Here is a 21178-nt window from a genome sequence, read left to right as displayed (position 1 = left end):
GTTGGGCGCCGGGTTGGTAACTCGACACCGTAAAACTCCACTGCCAATCAATGTGCGGACAAGGTGATCCGCTGTGGCAACCCCTAACCGGGAAAAAGCCGAAAGAAGAAGAAGAAGAAGAAGATTGATCAAATGTAGTTAATGGTTCCCACCCTTTAACACTCAAAAGAGAGGAGGGATGGGTGTATTGTAGTTCTGATGAAGTCCCAGAATTTTTTGGATGAAAACGCTAAACCCTTTTAAACATTTTTTTATTAAAATCTTATATACAACAACCTCATTGTAGCTGTTTGTTACTGGGGCTGCCCGTTTTGCCAAGTTTGTGTTCTATTCTGAAAAGAAAAGCAAAATGACAGTGAAAATATAGAGAAGAAAATGACATATGACATTAAACACACAAAACAGTAAACAAAATGTATTTATTTATTCATTTTATTTAACATTTGTTTACTGGGTAAGTGAACTGGTTCATGGACCATAACACTTAAAGCAATCACACGTTAAAGCAGAATGAAATAATAGAATAAGATATTCAAACTGTGGATGAGAGTAATGCAGCAGAGCTTAAAGGCCAGACAATAATCTATAAATGTTATACAATGATGACTGAGTAAATGTTGATCAGAAACAAGCAACAGAGGTAATATAATGTCTAAGGTACATTTAATAAATGTATAACACAACCACATGTTTGCAGAGGGGGTGATGCTGTAAAAGATGATAGTGTGTTGCTGAATGTCATGCACTAAGGTGTAGATACATGTAGCAGATAAACTGATAAATGCAGTAACTTCACAAAAACTACAATAAATTAGATATCCACCCTATATCCTACGACAGAATAAAGGAAATGGATAAGACACGGTTTACTACAAGCAAAAAAACAGATAATTTGGAAGAAATCAGCCAGTGTGTCTAAATAAGTTACATCTGTTATTATTATTATTATTATTATTATTATTATTTATTTATTTATTTTTTAGAAAGATGCTGCTTGAGAGATGTCATGAAGTATTAACGTTTCTCAGAATTTCTGATAGTTTCAGCAGTGCTATTCTAGGTAGCTGGAGCAATCTTTGAGAATGCCAGTTGCAAGCAATTAGAGTTCCTGAAAAAGTAACTTTGTTCCGTGAATGTTAATTTCTGTACAGAGGAAAACAATACTTTTCACTGAGGATTTAATGAGAGAGATCTGTGGAAAAATATAGCTCTAGCAGAGATAAGAAGTCAGTTGTTTTTATTTACAGTAATGCAGTAATACTCTTTGTTGTTAGCAACGTTAATGAATCTAAGAATTTTGTTCTCAGCAGACTTAAATATAGTAGTATTCTAAGAAGTGGAAAGAGCAGTAATTAAGCACACAAATGGCTTTCAAAATGTGAATGGAATGTTGTGCTGACTTATATCAGTGTGTTTTACAGGAAAGCAAGTCTCCCTATAATCTCTAATTAGTTTTACATAAAAGCAAATTATTTTCTTTATTATTATTATTATTATTATTATTAATATTATTAATTATTTTCTTTACTACATGATGGTTCTGCTTCTGAGTTACAATATAACATTGATGAGGCTGATGGAGGATAGCCTCTACAAGAAGGTACTCGAGGAAGTGCAGGGGATTGCATTTTTGCAAAGTACTATGGTGTTCTAGTTCCCAATATTGAACGTGTTTGTGTAGTTTAATATGTATTTAAGTTTATAGCTATGTACTGACACAGTAAGTACCAGGAAATTAACAAGATACTAAAATATATGAAGTTGTTAGGATCACACAATGCTAAAGGCAATTATTCATAGCTTGTAGTACACACAGGAGCACAGAGATGCAAAAGCAGGCACATTTTTAAAACAAGAATCATATCCTGGAATAACAAGACTTCTGAATTTCACTTTTGGATATCGCAATACTCCTCTGACATAATCTCTGAAACTTGGCTAAAACCACAAAATGAAAATAATGAATTTCTCCCCCCTGGCTACAACATATTACGCCTTGACAGGACACATAAAAAAGGTGGAGGTGTTGTTATTCTGTACTCTGACCTCCTTACCTTATCCCCCCCTTACCAACCCTGCCCCCTCATTCCTCCCAGCAGAACTAATCATTGCTAATTGTAATATCAATAACCACAAAACCATAATGATAGCTGCATCTATATACCCACAAAGACAACATACCTTTACTAGAACAGATCCTACACTGGATGACTCAAACAATTCCTAATGAAACTAGCATTCTAGGGGATGTTAATAGTAATTGGCTTGCTCTCAGCTCTGACTCTTCCACCAGCATTCACCTATATGGCTACACGCAGCTTATCTCTTTTTCCACTTTTCTACATAAACCCACAAATTCCATCTCCATCCTGGACTGGATTCTTGTCTCCCATCCTCACCTCCATCACAACCCTGAATCCCCGCCAGATGCTATCAGTGATCACTCTGCAATACGTGTTCAAAGATTCTCCACCCACCTCACTAGGCCGCATAAATTTAAAGAATGCCATAAGTTAACTAACTTCAACCCTGATACTTTCAATAACTATCTCTCCACTATCAACTGGTCCTTCCTCTTTGACCTCTGCCTTGATGAAGCTGTGGACCAATTCAACTCCATCTTTCTAAACATTCAACTCCCTTACTCCTTCTAGAATTATCAGAGTCAAATCATGCTGCTTACTCTGGCTCAGCAAGAAAACCCGATCTCTCTTCCAAAATAGAAATTCTGCTTGGAAACTCTGGATAAAAACTAAATCTCTCATACACTACCAAAAATATAGGGAACTATGTAATCTGACCAAAAAACACATAAACATAGATAAAATAAACTTCTACCAAACACCCCTAACTACACAAACTAGTAATCCCAAAAAATGCCATCGCACTCAACTAAATTCTCCACCCAGGAAACCTCTCTACACCAAATCCTTGCCTCAATAACTCACCCCAAGAAACTGCTTCTATCCTTACTACTTATTTTATCGATAAGTTAAATAAACTTATGCCTTCCCCCAACCCTACCTAGTCCTCACCTCCCAGCTTACACCCACAACTTAACTCCCCATTCTCTTTAAGTCCTATACCCACTAGCTACATCAAAAAGCTTCTTTATAAACTTAAGCCATGCTCCCCTTCAGCTGACAACCTACCTCCACTATTCCTAAAGATAGCTGGCAATTCCATTGCATACCCATTATTCATCTTAATTAACCCCTCTATCTGTGAATCCACCATCCCAACTCTTTGGTGGAAGAAATTCTACATCATACCTTTCCACAAAGGTGGGGACTCTGTAGAAATCTCTAATTACTGCCCAGTTGCCATACTGTCTCCTCGTTCCAAAATTCTAGAGCACTGTGACCATAAACAATTCCTATCTTATCTAATGCAAGAAAACCTCATCTCCCCTATCCAGCATGGTTTCCTCCCCCACCACAGCACCACCCCTGCTCTTATCTCCTTTACAAACCTCATCTCACTAGCTAGAGACAATAATAAGCTAGTGTCCTGTCTCTTCCCATATCTTTCTAAAGCTTTTGACACTGTCTCCCATTCCATCCTCCTTTCTAAACTAACACAACTTAACCTCTCCCCTACAAATTTATCCTGGCTTACCAGCTACTTCACTAACAGACACCAATCTGTCAAATGATTACCTGTCCTATCTCCATTGCTCCCCACAAAGATGGATGTCCCACAAGGCTCCATTCTTGGCCCCCTCCATTTTAATATATTTACTAACCAACTTCACACTTCTTGTCCTCAGTCTTCCCTCATACAGTATGCAGACGACTCCATTATCATCACTTCTACCGACAATCCCTTTGATCTGCTTTCCCTTACTTAATCCTCCTTTAACCTCACTGAAACCTGGCTAAGTAATCACAATCTCATCCCTAACCCTAACAAGACAAAACTTCTCCTATTTCTACCTAAATCTCTCAGTCATCTTAAATCCTCTTTCATCATCTCTTCCTTAAACAACACCACCATCTCTACTGAACCTCACACACAAAGCTACTTAGCGTAATCATTGACGACCATCTTAAATTCAGTCTCCATATCCAGAACTGTATACAGAAAACCCACCAAAAGCTTGGCTTGCTGTATAGAAACCAAAGGTTCCTTACCCCAAAATCCAGAATCTCACTTGCTCAGGCTTATCTCCTTCCTAACCTACTGCATTGCTTTCAAGTTCTTATTAACGTACAGTCCACTCTTTTATCTAAACTCGAATCCACATATAACAAAGTAGCCAGATTTGCCGCTAACTTCCATCTGAAATCTCATCACTGTCTTGCACATCAGAATGTCAACTGGTTAGAATTTCCTAACCAACAATTATATTCTCAACTTCTCATAATCCACACCATCCTAAATAAACCTTCCTCCTGCCCTATCATATCCTCTCTTGTCTCCCTTTATACCCACCCAGCCCCCTTAGAAGCTCAGACCAACACCTTTTACATGAAGGAAGGGCACCAAAAAAACCACTAGGTCAAAACCTATATTCCTATCTTCCTGTTCTTTCTTGGAATAAGCCTCCCATGGCCCTTAGAAATATTACTCATGCACAAGAATTCAAGACAGTTCTCAGACTTTATTTACACAGCTCCAGGATATGCCTTTGTAATCATCTCACCTAAAATGTGTTCCCCTCCCTCCTTTTCTCCCCTTATCTTTTCTCTTTCCCTCTCATTCCTGTCCTCCACTTCCCTTTCCTTAAACCCTCAATATATTCCAACTTCCTGAACATTAAAAGAAGAAAGAAGTCTCTACTACTTCTCTCCTCACCCCTCTATATTCTACCCCAGTAATCTTATACTATTCTTCCTTGCCCACTCCTCTACCTTTTTTTTCCTTTTCCCTTTTTACTTATACTTGACAAATCATCTTCTAAGTCTCCCCTGCTTGACCACAACTAACTAGTTCCTCGACATCTTTGCAACCTTGCTTAGGCCAAATATTCTTCTTTACCTACTTCTGACTTCACATCCCATTTTCAACTATATCTCATCTTGTAAAACAATGTGCTACCTATTAACCTTTGTAATATATACATATTATTGCATCTTTATTCAAATATGTTATTCTTTACTTTGTACATCCTACCTGTACAGTTTAACAATATGTTTATTTTTCTTCTTGTTTAACTTTTTGTAAACTGTCTATATTTTTATTTCTGTACCACAAATGTTTTGACTTGTATTACTTGTTCTCTAAATCTAATTTTGTGTAACTTATGTATAAATTTTTCACTTTGGAGATTTTCTCCTCGGACCTCCACTGAAAAAAGGCACAAGCTCAGTTGGACTAACCCGGTCAACAAATGTCAAATAAATAAATAAATAAAAGTAATCATAGGTTGGAGTATACACATGAAGAGAAATGAAGGACAAAACATTCGAAGTAGTAGTAGCACATGATTTTTAATCATGTCAACATGGTAAAGGAGCTGGTACATGGACATTTAGGACCTAGGATACAAGGGCAGAGGGAAACTCCATATGCACAGATGCTTTATATCAGTTAATCAACTAGCATATTTTTGGGAAACAGAAAGAAACTGGAGTGCTTGCATAAAATTAATAAAACCCAGAGAGCCGGGGAGAATGTCTTAATTCCAGAAAGTGCCTGAAGATTAGGACTGAACCCATGACTCTTGAGCTGTAAGGCATAGATCTTACTACCAAGACATTGTGCTGCCTGATTCAACCCGGGTCTCTTTTGCTGTGAGGTAGAGTTCTGATCATTCAGCCACTTTGGTGCCCTTCCCTCATATAATAAACAGATATGTAAGAAAAAGTAAACAAATCAGTGCATCAGTAGGTAGGAATAATTAATTCAGGATCAGAATAATTGTTCACTTTTAAGTCTCTCTGTATGTAATACCTACCAAGACAAAGGAAATCTTAAAGAAGTTAATTTATGATCCTGTGAACTAGGTATCTCTTTGATAATAAACTAGGCCTTAGAAATGTCAAAAAGAAAGAAAACTGGAAGAAGGGGGAGGGTGAAGGAAAGAAGAAAATGGGGACTTAAGTAAATAGAAGGATAGAATATAAGAAGGAAGGGAAATGGCTAAAGCAGAAAAGAGAAATGTTTTGTGGCCCTGTTCATATTAAAGAGAAGAGGATAGCAAAGGAATATCATACATTGGGGTTATGCTGTTTTAAAGGGCAGAACAACAGACATACATTGAGGTCTTTAAGTTATGCCACCATTACAATGGCAAGTCCATTTAACACTGGACCGTGATTTGATGCTGTGTTAAACTCATGCTATTTGAATACTGATATCATTTTTGATGGAAGAGCATTCCATAATTGGGCTGTGATAAAAACAATGAATAAATGACCCACAGAGGAATGTTTAATCTTTATTGATTTAATGAAATAAGTATTTATGAGCCTGAATTTACAAGTAGATACATACCAGTTACTAGAGTTGGCTTCATAAGGCATGCAGTGATTCTGAATAACTTAAATGCAGAAAATAAAGAAGACAACTTCAGCTTATTTAAAACTCAAGCTGACCTAGGAATTTCACTGCAGTGCATTGGAAGCTTCAAGTTCTTTCTAACAACTGTGCAATACTTTCTTAAGCTGCCTTCAGTTTATCAGGATGTTACTTTCATTACAAGACTGATCCAAAATAAAATCAAAGCAAAATAAAGAGAACTGACAGTTTTACTGTGCATGTATTGGGTAACACACCCTCTTCATGAAGCTGCAAATTGCAGAACAATATGTGCAAAGGAGATGGGGGAGAAGTTCTTCTGGTGTTAGTCACAAAAAAATTAAAATGATAAGATAGTACATTGGTCCTTGACAAGCCATGTGAGTTAAGGAAGGGCTCAAGTGTCACTTGGTGTTCAGTATGTAACTGCCCTTCTAGAAATCCATAGGGGAAGAAGAGTTTTGACTCTTATAAAAGATGTTCTTTTTGTAACAATGGTTGAAAATTTTGCACTGATTGCACATTTTGTATCAGTCAAGTATAGATATTTAACAGGTCTATATCACAGTGTCTAACTCTTAAAATTTCGAACGTCATATGGTTAACACCATATGATAGAACTTTTAAAAGTTTAATCATTTCAACGGAGATCTCTGTACAGTGCAGAATGGGAAAATTTCCCTTTTCTCAACTGTAGTGCGATCTCAGAGTTGGTATATTTTAAAAAGCAGGGGGTGTGGGGGGTGCCAGGGGGCTTGCCCCCTTTTTAAAGTGTTCAGGTAGGTTTTTTCTTTGGTTTATTTTTTTTTATTACATTGTCGAACTTTTGAAAGTTCGATCACATGGTGTCAACCATATGACGTTCGAACTTTTAAAAGTTCGATTATGTAATATAGACAGTATTTAACAATCACGTAGATATTGTGATGAGATTTTATCAGTGTTCACAATTCATCCACAGTTCTCCTGATATTTTTATCCTGAGGCACCTTAATGGTGCAATTAAACCAAAGACACCACAAATTCTGTATTTAAAATCAAAAGGTAAAGATGGTAGTATATAAAAGATAAACAGATTTATTACTTTCCTAGAATAGTTAAACATGTTGCTAGCCATACATTTAAAGCTGTTAACTCTGAGGAAAATGTTGTGATTGATTCCAAATGGTACATACAAGCTGGTGGCTACAGATAGAATCTGAAAGTATTCATGCAAGATCTACTTTAAGTTGATCACTATTGTCTAATGTGCTCCCCAGAGTACTTATCCATTGCTGTGGGGAAAGTTATCACCTAATCAAATTCATGCTGTGTTACTAAATTCTATGTACAAAAAAAATAAATAAATAAACACCTGACCGGAAGCCTCCAATCAAAATTAATACCCCAAAAACAATGTTTTCAGATTTCAATTTGGTTGAGAGCCAGGCTAAACTGTAATCTCTTAATTTTTTTTAATTTCTCCAAGTATTTTGGGTTTCTAATATCATGACAGGAATGGACCCCATTCCTAAGTCAAAGTATGGTCAAACATCATGAAATTAGTATTGTTTCAATCTTTGATGTTAGCCAGAAGTCTTATTTTAACAATTTAGGCTGTTCAGTTGGTATATAGATCCTATGGATGTGTTTAGCCTCTCCATCAGTCAGAATTCAGTAGCATTTTTTAAAGTACTTTTTTTTTTGCCCACCACCAAAAAGTGCCTTTCCAAGAGGCTCCCACAGAAAACACAGGGGATGCACTGATGATCTACTGCCTGCCCATGAATCTCAGGCCAAACAACCCCGTAACCAGCTTTCCAAAAAACAGCAACATGGATGCGGTTCTCCTAACAGGCTTAGACTCAAACTGGGCCTTGAGGGACTTTGAGATCAGTCAAATATGCTCAAGTTCTTCTTACCTCTCAATGGCATGGGAGTAGCCCAGCAATATGAGAGTGGACAACCCACCCCAGGGACATGAAGTAGAGACCAGGCTAAGGGGAAGGAAGTGAAAGGACAGACTCATAAAAAGAAGCAGCTTTCTTCACCATTGCAAGGAGGAATCAAGATCTTCTCCAGGGATAAGACATGTCAGAGAGAGAGCTACACTTAGCCGAAGTGGAGGGCAGCTAATAAGATGCCTACTTCTTGTACAGGCCTCACAAGAGGATTTCTATGCATAAATATATGTTTGTGTGTGTTTGTGTCCGTACATGTGCTTGTACAAATTTGTACATTATCTTGTCCAGAAATCATATTAATTATTATTATTATTTTTTTTTTTTGCTTTTAAACCTGACTTCTCCCTTCAGATATTCTTTTTGTATTCAGAACTATCTGTCAGGGTTTCAGCTGCAATGTCATATAGTAATTGTAGCTCTCTGTGAAAAGAAGTAAAATACTGTTGTACACTAAGTTTCTGAGATGTCACTGTGGACACTTTTGCTGTAGTAATTTCTCATTTGAGATAAGTGCACTAACATTCTAGTAACTAATGATTCCTTAAGCTTTCAGTTGATATTAAAAAGATGAATAGGTTACCTTGCAGGGACAGAGCCCAAAGTGCACAGCAGGCGGGTTCTACTACTTCTTCATCGTGAAGATGACTTTGGATGACACTGGCAATAATTCGTGCTGCATCAGCTCCAAAGGCTTTCTTGGCACTAGCCTCTGAAATTAATTATGTAATATTATAATGTTATACAAATATGCTACAATTCTCAACAACATATTAGTGACTGGATTTTATGATATACTAACTTTATAATGTTTGCTTCTGGTAGGTTAACTTCAGCCATTATTCATTCATTAGTCTCACTGACATTCTTAATTTTAAATTTGTAATGCTTCCATGTCTACTTTATTGCATGAATGAAACTAATAATAAACAATTACAGATTTCAGATGGTCTACAAGTTTAGTTTTGTATTCTAATTGCAAATCTGAAGTGACATAGTCCAGAGGATTTCTATTCTTAACTTGTATTTGAAATTTGAACATCTATGTATTCTTGCTTTCAAGAGAATGGAGACATATGCAGATGACATAAAAACTGAGGCAGACAATGGAAATGTTACTGTACTTTCACATAGTGTACATTATTGATATATTTTTATACCTCTGTCCAGTGGTATTAACTACTAATGTGCACACACACACACACACACACACACACACACACACACACACACACACACACACACACACACACACACTCACTCACACACAGAGATGTATCTATCTATATATTAGTAATTAACACGTTGTTGTATGCGCACACTCACAGGTGTATCTATCTATATATTAGTACATAACATGTTGTTGTATACTCATACTCAGGAGATTGTGCAAAACTGCTCGATCTTTACAACACTGAAAAAAAAATTACAGTATTTTTTCAGGAGCTGGGAGTGGGGGGGGGCAAGCCTTCCCCTGAACCCCGATATGGGGGGGCTACATCCTGACACCTATATACCAACTCTGAGATCACACTACACTGGGAAAAGGTCAAATTCCCCACTTCTCACTATATGAGGTCTCACACACAAAAAAGCTGGCAACGTGCAGTCAGCTTGATTTTTTGTCAGATATACAGACATTTTTTTCTATATTGGCCGTAGGTGTGAGTGTGCACATGTTTGTGTGCAATGGAACAACAACTGTGGCAGGGCAAATCACCCGGTTGTGTGAATATTGGCTACAGATGATTTTCACTGTTGATGTAATATTCTGATCCATTGTGCAAAAATGGGAAAAATGGGTTGTGGTAGATGGGTTTGTTTGTGTGTGTGTGTGTATACACACATATATATATATATATATATATATATATATATATATATGTGTGTGTGTGTGTGTGTGTGTGTGTTGTATTTCATACATTTGCAGTATGAAACATAGAAGTGTCATAATATTGACAGGCTTGGAGAGGACAAACTATATGGAATATGCAAAGTGCCAGCTGCACATTTCATGGAAGAGATGATAACTGATAGTTTGGTGAGTATTCGTGTATTTTGCAATGTATAAGTTTAGGAGATTTTTGCATGGTTGGTTTACATAGTAGGTAGCATATGAGAAGTATAGATGATTATGAGTGTGCCTCTGATCATAATCTCTCCATTAAGGCTAATAATGGTACCATTATCTCTCCAGATGCCCATACAAAACTACTAGGAGTTATTATAGACAACAATCTTAAGTTTGATGTGCATGTCAACAAAACAATCAAAACCATTAACTGAAAACTGGGCTCACTTTATAGGATAAAGCCATTCCTTACCCCATATGCTAGGACCTCCATTGCCCGCTCCCATCTACTCTCTACACACTACTATGCTTCCCCTTTACTGGGCAACCTAAATAAATTTGATCTTACTAAACTCTCAAGCTGCTATAACATAGCTAGATTTGCAACTGGTCTACCCTGTAGAAACCCTTCATTGTAAAAATCTAAATTATCTCGGATGGCTAGAGCTACTCAGGCAGATTCAGTATAATCAACTCATTGTTGCTCACAAAGCACTTAACCAACCAGATAATACACCTGCCCTGAAAAACATCATATACTCTCACTCAACTCCATATCACTCCGGTCATCTAACAGACTATTAGCGCAAGCCATCAAATCCAACAGCTCAGCTGGTGACTCCCTGTTTGCAACTCTGCTGGCAAAATTTGGAATTCCCTTCCTGCTAACATTACCCTGAATACCACCCTATCTCAATTCAAAATAGCTCTCAAGGAGTAATTCAAGTCTCAATGGCTATGTCCCTGCTCCAAACCTGACTAAATCTTTATGCATACTGGTGTATCTATCCTATGTCTGTAAGTGCTACTCAGATATCTTTGTTAAGCAAGTTTAGAAGATTGTTAGACTGTACAAATTTAAATGCACTAGAATAAGTGGTATATTTCCATAAATTTAACTAGACTGTAAAATGTGTTATATTTGTATTATGTTATGATTACTCCTGTTTCAACATGAGATTGTCATGACTGTACATGTATACCTTTGGAGGTTTTCTCCCTGGGCCTCCGCTGAAAATGGACATGTATCCAGTCGGACTATCCCGGTCAACAAATGTAAAATAAAATAAATAAAAATAAATAATCAGGGTGCTGTGTGTTTGAAGCATGGCTGACAATAAATTCACCTTGAGTGAAACTTGAGACATGAATTTTGACATTTATGTCACAAATACATAACTTGGGTTATGATTGAGAGAAACCCACTCATAATTCTTTGTCATGTATGGAGCTTTACCTGTTTCCATGTACTATAATTGTTTGATGAAAAAGGTGTACTACCACTAAGCATTTTATATGTCAGAAAGTTGTAATACAGTTATCACTGCCACATTTAGAGCATCAGTTAAAGAACAGCACTGGAAAGCCAGTAAGCACTTCATTTAGATTTTTTGTAAAGTCAGAATGAGTTGTTTAACAGTCTAAAAGAAGTGCTTACTGGCTTTCTGTTACTTTTCTGTTGTGGCCACTGAGCTCTATTGCGATATTAACATTGCTCAAGAATGCATAACAAAAGCTTATTAAGCAGCTTTCTGATGTCAGAAAGGTGTTTAACAAGCTTGTCTTTTCCCCAGTTTCAGCATGCAATCATGGAGCGTCATGCACTATAAACAGATTGTGAGTGGTTGATGGGAATTGGAATCATTGCCAGTGTTGTTTCTTAATTTGCATTTGCAGTTTTTCCTTTCCATTCTTGACAGAGAATTTTCACTTCTTCATTTTGGCTTGACTATGAGATCAGTATATATAGGTTTTAGGATGTGGGGGGCTCTCCCCTCGTGAGTGATGCAAGTTGAGTTTGCCTCCCTAAAAAAATATTTTGCTTGGGGTTTTGTAACATATAGGTCTGTGTAGTGTTCAGAGTTATATACTTCATTGTTTTGTGTAGTTATTGATTTTTTTTGGTATTGTGATGTTCAGGATTTTCTAGTTCAGTGTTTGCTAATAATAGTGTGTGTGTGTGTGTGTGTGTGTGTGTGTGTGTGTGTGTGTGTGTGTGTGTGTCAGTAATAGTAAGTAATAGTACCCTACACTGTCACATGCTGCATTTCCTGTTCAAGAGTACTTCCGTCATTTTCTTTACCTAATTTACAGCCAACATGTATACAGTTGTTTTCAGAATGTATAGAAGTAATCCTTTTAATATTGTTTGTTGAACTGCTGGGGGATAATTTCCATGTGGCATTAGCTGTACGTACATCCTTCCTGTTAAGTTTGTTAGTGTGATTCAAACTACCTTGACATCATTTTGTACTAGATAATTTGCCTACATGTTTATCTGGGAGGGTTTTCAAGAAGCTTAGACCAAGTGCATAAAATAGAAAATAATAGAAAAGCTTCTTGACAGTGACTATGATAAAAGTTAACTACACTAAAATGTGCAAGTGAAAGTGTGACCCTCGCTTTGCATCTTTGAGGGGGCAGCATCTAATACCATCCTTATCATTCTTGGCTGAGGTCTCAGAGCAGTCCTGAAAATGTCATGACCGAGCTTTTAGACACCTTCTCATTAATTGTCCATCTAGGCACAACCCATTTTTCCCATTTCTGCATATGTGGTCGGGGTATCACTTCAACAGTCATAATCATCTAGAGCCAAGGTTTACACCACCGGGTGCTAGCCCTGTTGCAGAGGTTCATCCACACCACACAATCACGCTATTGGCCAGTTTAAAGTATCCAGTACACCTACTGCACGTCTTTGGAATGTGGGAGGAAACTGCAGCACCTGGAGGAAACCCACACAAACACAAGGAGGAGATGCAGATTCTGCACAGAAGACATCTCAGCTGAAAATTGAACTGGGGAACCTCTTGTTGTGAGTAGACAATGATGTCTGTTGCACCACTGTGCACCCTCAATACCTTCTGCTAATTATGTATACCAACTCATAGATAGTACTACAATGGAGAAAGTGCAAATTCTTTGAGCACCAGTGCATGGCGATGTCACAGAGACAAAAAAGCCTGTATGCATGAAAAGATGATTTTCAATCACACAGTGAAAAGGATGGGACCCAAGAGTGAGTCACTGTTTACCCCACAAGTAGAGAGTCATATCAGAAACCATCAACACAAACTGGTTGGTGCTGACAAAGAGGTTATTTTTGTACAATGTGGTGATCTTAACAGAAAAAATAAGAATTTGCAGTTTTTATAACAATATACATGAGTTATGCCAATAAACATATCACCAGTTTGCAAGCCATTGCTCATATGACTGTAGATTTGGTTGGTAGCTGTGCAGACTAAGTACATTGCTAAAATCTGGTTGGAATCCCTACTGAGCATCAGTTATTAGTTCATATTTCTTTATAAATTTTGAGTGTTTGAGAATAAGTTAACTACTGAAAAATGTTAATGATAATGCATGAGGTTTGCTAATGGCAAACCTGGCAGACAGTAACAGCATGCTTAAATTCTACAGGTGCTATGCCATTAATTAAGAATAGGTTAAAAAGATAGGCTGGTGGTTTAGAGCTATGTGTTACCGCCATTTTCAGTAAGGCTGGATGCAGCTAGTCATGTTTAGTGTCTGCATTTTGTCCATTTTTTAAATAATTTTGCTGCTTTTTTAGCATATTTCTTTAAAAATGAACATAAAAGAGAAGTCACTTAAAAAGCTGCTTTAGATGTTGGTCTGTCACATACCTCTCAACTGTACAGATTTTCGAGGAATGTCCAGATTTTTGCCTCATATTTTTGGTCCATTTTCCATAAAATTGTGTTTTTCTGGCAAATTAGTGCCAAATTGTTAAAGACTGAAGATGGAAAATAATGACAGAGATTTGAGTTTCAGACTTCATACTATTCAGAAAATGTATGCTAATGCAAAACCTGTTTTTCTATCAACTTTCTAAATTTGTAAGAGCAATATTTAAAAAAATGTCTGTATTTTTGGGCCTTTATCCCGCTTTTATTTATGACTTTCTCCAGATTTCTTCCTCTAAGGGGTTGAGAGGAATGGTTGGCTATATTTTCAGCTGATTTTATGTAAAATCTTGAGAAGCAGTGGAGTTACTGTCTGTTATTACTCTTGAAGTAAATGAAACGTTTGTATTTATTACCAAAGCATGCTCTTGATGGGATGGGATGGGGAAAGAGTATGAGACTGAGAATGTTTTCTGTTATTTCTCTTGTGAGTTACTTGACAGCTATCCTGAAATGCTTCATGCTGCCTGTTGCCGATTTCTAAGATATGTGGAATTTACAACATTACTAATAGTTCAACAATTTCCCTCAATTTCAAAAAAGTCTGTTAAAGATCAATGTCTTGGGGTTCTTTTTTTACACATTCACATGCTATATCCATTTTCTTTAAACTACTGGTGTTAGCCATGGGCATTTTTTGGATTTGTGTTTTGGTACCTATCTTTAAGAATAAGGGTGACGTGCAGAGCTGCAGTAACTACAGAGGGATAAAATTGATCAGTCACAGGTTGAAGTTATGGGAAAGAGTAGTGGAAGCTAGGTTAAGAAGGGAGGTGATGATTAGTGATCAGCAGTATGGTTTCATGCCAGGAAAGAGCACTACAGATGCAATATTTGCTCTGAGAGTGTTGTTGGAAAAATACAGAGAGTTGCATTGTGTCTTTGTGGACTTAGAGAAAGCATATGACAGGGTGCCTAGAGAGGAGTTATGGTATTGTATGAGAAGGTCGGGAGTGACCGAGAAGTATGTAAGTGTGGTACAGGATATGTACAAGGGTAGTGTGACATTGGTGAGGACTGCGGTGGGAGTGACAGATACGTTTAAATTGGAGGTGGGATTACATCAAGGATCAGCTCTGAGCCCTTTCTTATTTGCAGTGGTGATGGACAGGTTGACAGATGAGATTAGACAGGAGGCCCCGTGGACTATGGTGTTTGCAGATGACATTGTGATATGTAATGAGAGTAGGGACCAGGTTGAGGAGACCCTGGAAAGGTGGAGATATGCTTTAGAGAGAAGAGGAATGAAGGTTAGCAGGGCTAAAACAGAATATATGTGTGTAAATGAGAGAGAGGGTAGAGGAATGGTGAGGATGCAGGGAGTAGAGTTGGTAAAGGTGATTGAATTTAAGTACTTGGGATCAACAGTTCAGAGTAATGGTGAGTGTGGAAGAGAGGTGAAGAAGAGAGTACAGGCAGGGTGGAATGGGTGGAGAAGAGTGTCAGGAGTGATTTGAGACAGACGGGTACTAGTAAGAGTGAAAGTGAAGGTCTACAAGAGGGTAGTGAGACCAGCTATGTTATACTGGTTGGAGATGGTAACATTGACGAAAAGGCAGGAGTAGAGTTAAAGATGTTAAGATTTGCACTGGGTGTGACTAGGATGGACAGGATTAGGAACCAGTATATTAGAGGGTTAGCTCAGGTTGGACAGTTTGGAGACAAAGCAAGAGAGGAGATTGCGTTGGTTTGGACATGTGCTGAGGAGGGATGCTGGGTATATTGGGAAAAGGATGCTAATGATGGAGCTGCCAGGTAAGAGGAAAAGAGGAAGGCCTAATATAAGGTTTATGCTATTAGTGGGGCATGTTTGTTAATAAGGGTAGGTTTTTGGCTATTTGCTCAAGACACAAAAAATAAGAAACCTGGACATTTTGGGGTGGTTGCTAGTCCAGTGGCTTTAAAAATTAAATCACTAAGAACACTAGTGTTTTTCCTTGTTGATGATGAATACATATATTTTACTATTTTTCCTATAAGGTCAGATTACTTAGAGGTAGGAGATAGATAGCACTGCCATTTGAGTTAGACTTGTTTTAATTACAGGGGGTAGTATCATCAATTCAAATGCTTATATTTGTTTTATTTTTTAGTTACTAGAAGCATCCCTCACCACCAATTCTTTCACCAAGCCCACTGTCTACTAGTACTAAGTAAATAGATAAAGGGACAGATTTTGTCCTTTATCTGTGTTTCTGTAAATGCAAAATAGCAGGAGTTTCCATTTATATGAATGGTTAGGCTAATTCTTTTCATTTGTGATACTTCTGGTGTTAAACTTCAATTTGTTAGGCCTTTTTTATGAAAGTTACATGGGAAGGAACAAATAAACTCTAAAAAGACAGTTTCTCAGCTGTTTCCCCCTTGTTAAGGTTGCAGATAACAGGCATATTATATTGCTCACTTGTTCTGCATTGCAGTAGTTTGTTATAGCGGCTGATATTTGTATGTTTTCTTCCTGTCCTGTCTATCTACTCCAACACACTAAATTAAATCCTAGAGTTGCAAGATTGATACACCTCAATAAACTGTATATTTAAGCATTCTGTTCCGAGTTCCACTTAAAGTGCTCATATACGTTTTCTGCAGTCAAAATAGTAGATAATTGGTATTTCCTTTTTTGCAATAGCTAACTTATCTTACACAGCTTCCTGACTCTGCTTGTAAGCTTGATAGGACATTTCTACAGTGGTGGTAGGTAATGGTTCAAGTTAATCTAGATCACCCAAAATGCTGCTAAGAAAACTAATATCAATAACAATCTGGCATCATTAGAAGTCTGGATGTTGAAGACTAGCCCCAACATATTTAGTGTCATTGAACTTGGATAAAGGATGATGTCTGCCTTTCTGATTGTATAGCAGAGTATTTTATTATGTTTGTTAACAATAGACCAGGCCAAAGATTATGTGTGTGTGGGGGCGGGGTTGTTGTCAGTGAAGAATGGCCTCCAGGCTCAGCAGTTAATTAAAATACAGCTTCAGAAGATACTGACCATATATAACATCTAATTAAATGACTAGTTAGTGTATATACCACACTATACATTGGAGTGGTTTATATACCCCACCTGCTGTTAAGCTCCTTTATGAGGTAGTTAAAAAATGATCAGGAACATTCTTGGCATAACTCCATTCTGCTGGGTGACTTGAATTTAAATTGCTGTAGTAGAGGCCACAAGGTATTTGTAGGAAGGATCACACTGAGTAACCTCTGTCACAGAGGCACACAGAAGGTTATTAGGCTAACAGCCATAGAGCCCTTACAAGCCTAGCCCTATTTATCCTGGGTTTCCCCAATTATCTTTGGTTAGGAGAGTGAAGTTCACAGAGGTAAGGGTCTATGGCAGTTAATAATGACTTCCTCTGTCAGGGAGGGACATGGATGCCACCCCAGGAGTGAATTTGTGGTTACCCATCCATTGATCTAGGTTGCATTTGAAGGGGTTCCGGGAAGGGCTCTGTTTCATGTGAATTGGAAGCTTATTCCAGAGAAGTGGCAGTCTCTGGGAGTTGTATCCATCTCTCCAAGCATGACCTGTGCATATCAGAGGCTAGGTGAAGATCCCTGGAGCGAGTGATCCTTGTGCAGTTTGATTTATGAATGTCTAGAATTAACATCAGGTCCGGGTCAGAGACTGCCCTGTAAGCCAGGCACAGGTCATCCCTTAGCAACTTGCAGGAGAAAGAATAATGTGAAAGGGCTTTCATTCTTTCTGTATAAGACATGTTTTTTGAACCCTGTAAATTCTTGGTGAGAAACCTCTGTGGTCTGTCCCATTGTTGCAGGTGTTTGGGTGCAAAGGGAGCATTGTACTCAATTATTAGTCTGATGAGGGCCAAGTATGATGGAATTATAACATCCTTAGATCAGATGTGATGCCTTTATGTATAACATGTACCTCACAAAAGTATTTCCTTACTATTGCGGATATGTGACGGTCAAAGTTCAGGTTGCTATCAACCTGAGTACCCAGATCACATACAACTGGGTCTACACTGGGGGGGAGGGGGGGTGGTTGCTGTCTATAATGTAATTAGCAGGGATGTCAACTTTCCCAAAAGGAATATTAATGCATTTTTTTTTTTGCATTTAGCTTTAATTCATGGCTTTAGCACCAATCATTTGTTTGTGTTAACCCTGTTTGCAGTATATTAACATCATTGTGGGACTCAGTGACTGCTCCCAATTTGCAGTCATCACTGAACTTGGTCAACCATATTTAAGTTATGATAGCATGCATCCCACGAATACTAAATAATATAATCAAGGGGAAATCAATCAGAGTTAGTAACTAACTGACAACGAAGAAATACTCCTGAAAGAAGGAACTGCTTTGTGTTATAGGTTCTTAGCTAGAGGTTACCCCAGAGAAATTGCTGAGCAAAAGTTTGAAAAAGTTACTAGTTTAAGAAAAAAGATTCTAATGCTGAAAAGATGGTAAAAAAGAAGTTCAAGTGACTTTAAAATGGGGATATTAGTGCAGTATTCTTTGGATAGGAAAAATATTAAAAATATTATGATGGAGAACTGGAAGACATTAACTGTTTCCCTGATATTAAAAGAGTAGTTGGGGAAGAACCCATTTTTGTGAACAAAACAGGGAAGAATATGAAAGATATTTTCAATCCAAGTTAAATTATAAAATACTAATAATGGTAAGAAAGGAATGTATGCGTGTTATAATTGTAATTATTGCCAATATTTGAGAGTGGATGCAGCAGATATTTTTATCAGTAAAAAGAAAATAATTGTTCCAGGGTATTTCTCATGTAAGTCTAAGTTCGTAGTTTATTTAGCTAGTTGGTCATCCTGCCCTGCTTATTATGTAGGCAGGACTACTTGAGAATTGAATCGCAGGATATATGAGCATTTATATGCTACTGAGACAGGGAATGTGAATAACGCATTCATTATGCCTGATTCTAGCCCTTATACCAAAGCCTTCTGTCTCCTATCATTCTGCCATGCAGCAATCTGATTTTAAAGTCTTATTCTGCTTTCAAATCATGTCATTCTCCTGTCAACCACCTGCACTCGTACAAATCAAAGACACTGGTGAATTCCAGGTAGACTGTGTCTACTAGTACTCCTCTGTGAAAGTCACCTGTAACTGTCTATAAAACAGGATCGGATTTGATTGACCGCTCCTTCTGACCATCCATGTTTCACAAGGCATTCATCACAAAAAAATAAATACATTTTTAGATGGAAGATATTTACTTACTGTTTTCAACCAAGCTCCAAAGAGCTCCACAGCAAGAGATGCATATGTCTCTGTTCCTGGAAAATGTCTTCAGTGTCCTCAGCAAATCAGAAATGCATCCAGCAGTTTGCTTCATTTCAGCAACTCCATCTATTTGAAAGTTATTTAATGCAAGCATTTTAGTCTATTATATTAAACCGATTGCTGGACTCTGAAAATTTTATAATGCTTAGTTATTAATGCAGTGAGAAAAGGTTGCAGATTTGCAGCTAAGCACCAAAAGCCATAAAATGCAGCCCTGCATTAAGAACGCAAACCTGTTGCCTTTGGGTATGATCTTCAAGAAAAGCAGACACAAAAACCACACTGCCACAAAAGATACTTTAGTAAGTTTTCTGTGGTTATGAGAAATGTAATACAGCTGTGTGAGGTATGCCCTCTCTCTCTCTCTCCCCATAACAACAGATCCTTAAATCATCTGCAAACCTCTTACAATATTCCATACTATTGGGTAATTGGTTTACCACTCAATCCCCTTGTGGGCATCCACAATTCCAAACCTATTAACCCTTCCACGGAACACTCCTCTTCTGAATAAAAATGCTTGTAGTGATAAAAAAGGTGGGGGCATTCAAAATCAGTGTTATTTTATTGAGAACCAAAGAACAACCCAATTAATACTAATAAATAATAGGTCTAAACGGAAGTAGATTACAAATAACTAATAAAGCAAATAAATATGCCTGCATTCATTCACAGCAATAAACATTAATTAGAAATGATAGAGAAACTGTAAAAACATCTCTGCCAACAGTAACAGCTTAACCATCATTCTAGAAAGAAGAGCAGGTGATCATACAGTGAGGGGTAGGCATCTAGTTTAAAGGATCTAGTAATCTAACACGGGATTCCCCTTCATGGATCCATCTCAGTCAGGTGTTTTTTTCCTAGGAAGATTCCACACTCAGGGCATGCACATTCAATTTTGGGATATGTTGTGGTACCAAAACTAAATGATGAAACCAGCAAACTGTGGCAGACAAACAATATTTAATATTCTGTGCTAAAAGCACGTACTGAAATATAGGAGAAAGAAACGGGCCGGTTTCGGTTTAGTAAATCACATAGCCTTCATCAATGTATACGGTACCGGTCTGTTTCTTTCTCCTATATTTCAGTATATGCTTTTAGCACAGAATATTAAATATCGTTTGTTTGCCACAGTTTGTTGGTTTCATCATTTAATTTTGGAAAGCATTTCTTCTTGAAACATTGCAGTAGCCGTACATGCAGAGATTTTGTTTCTACTACAATATGTTGTGGTACCACATGTTTACTTCAGAAGTGCACCTAGACCCGTAGGCTTATCAGTTACCTTCAGTCACACATACAATTTTGATATCAATGTTAATGCATGCTGGTGAAAGGTTCCATAATTTAATACCTAGATAAAAATAAACTAAGTGTCATTGTGGCCCTCAGATTGCTGACCAAGACCAGCATTAGCATGTCCTTTCTGTCTTCAGGAGGAGTACACAGTAAAACACTAACTGCCAGCTGTTCAAGCCTGTCACAAAAAGGCATGGAAAGGAGAAGATCCTGATCTACTTTGCCTGCAGGAGGATAGTGGTTGTTGAAAGCTCCTTATATATGGCTCTACAGTAAGGTCTTATGTGCAGCCTAAGGTGAAATCCAGAGACCACTCACACAGATCAAAGCTAATAGGATAGGATGGAGTCTCATTCTCCTGGATCCATGACTAATGCTAAAATGCCTTAATAGACCTTGA

General features: G+C 37.6%; 1 protein-coding gene across 2 annotated transcripts in view; it reads right to left on the bottom strand.

Moving 5' to 3' along the window:
- The window catches only part of STKLD1 (serine/threonine kinase like domain containing 1), a 636164-nt gene that overhangs the window by 71101 nt on the left and 543885 nt on the right, over nt 1–21178 (bottom strand). For both annotated transcript variants that reach the window (XM_044057819.1, XM_044057820.1), the window contains 2 exons: nt 19411–19539; nt 8986–9114 (listed from right to left, as the gene is read on the bottom strand). In XM_044057819.1, the coding sequence (XP_043913754.1) occupies nt 8986–9114; nt 19411–19539 (258 nt within the window). The remainder of the gene's footprint in view (nt 1–8985; nt 9115–19410; nt 19540–21178) is intronic.

Source organism: Protopterus annectens, chromosome 16.part0, assembly GCF_019279795.1.
Source record: "Protopterus annectens isolate FY-2018-M chromosome 16.part0, PAN1.0, whole genome shotgun sequence".
Taxonomy (NCBI): domain Eukaryota; kingdom Metazoa; phylum Chordata; order Ceratodontiformes; family Protopteridae; genus Protopterus; species Protopterus annectens.
The sequence above is the reverse complement of the archived record's forward strand: the minus strand, read 5'-3'. Positions and strand labels throughout refer to the sequence as shown.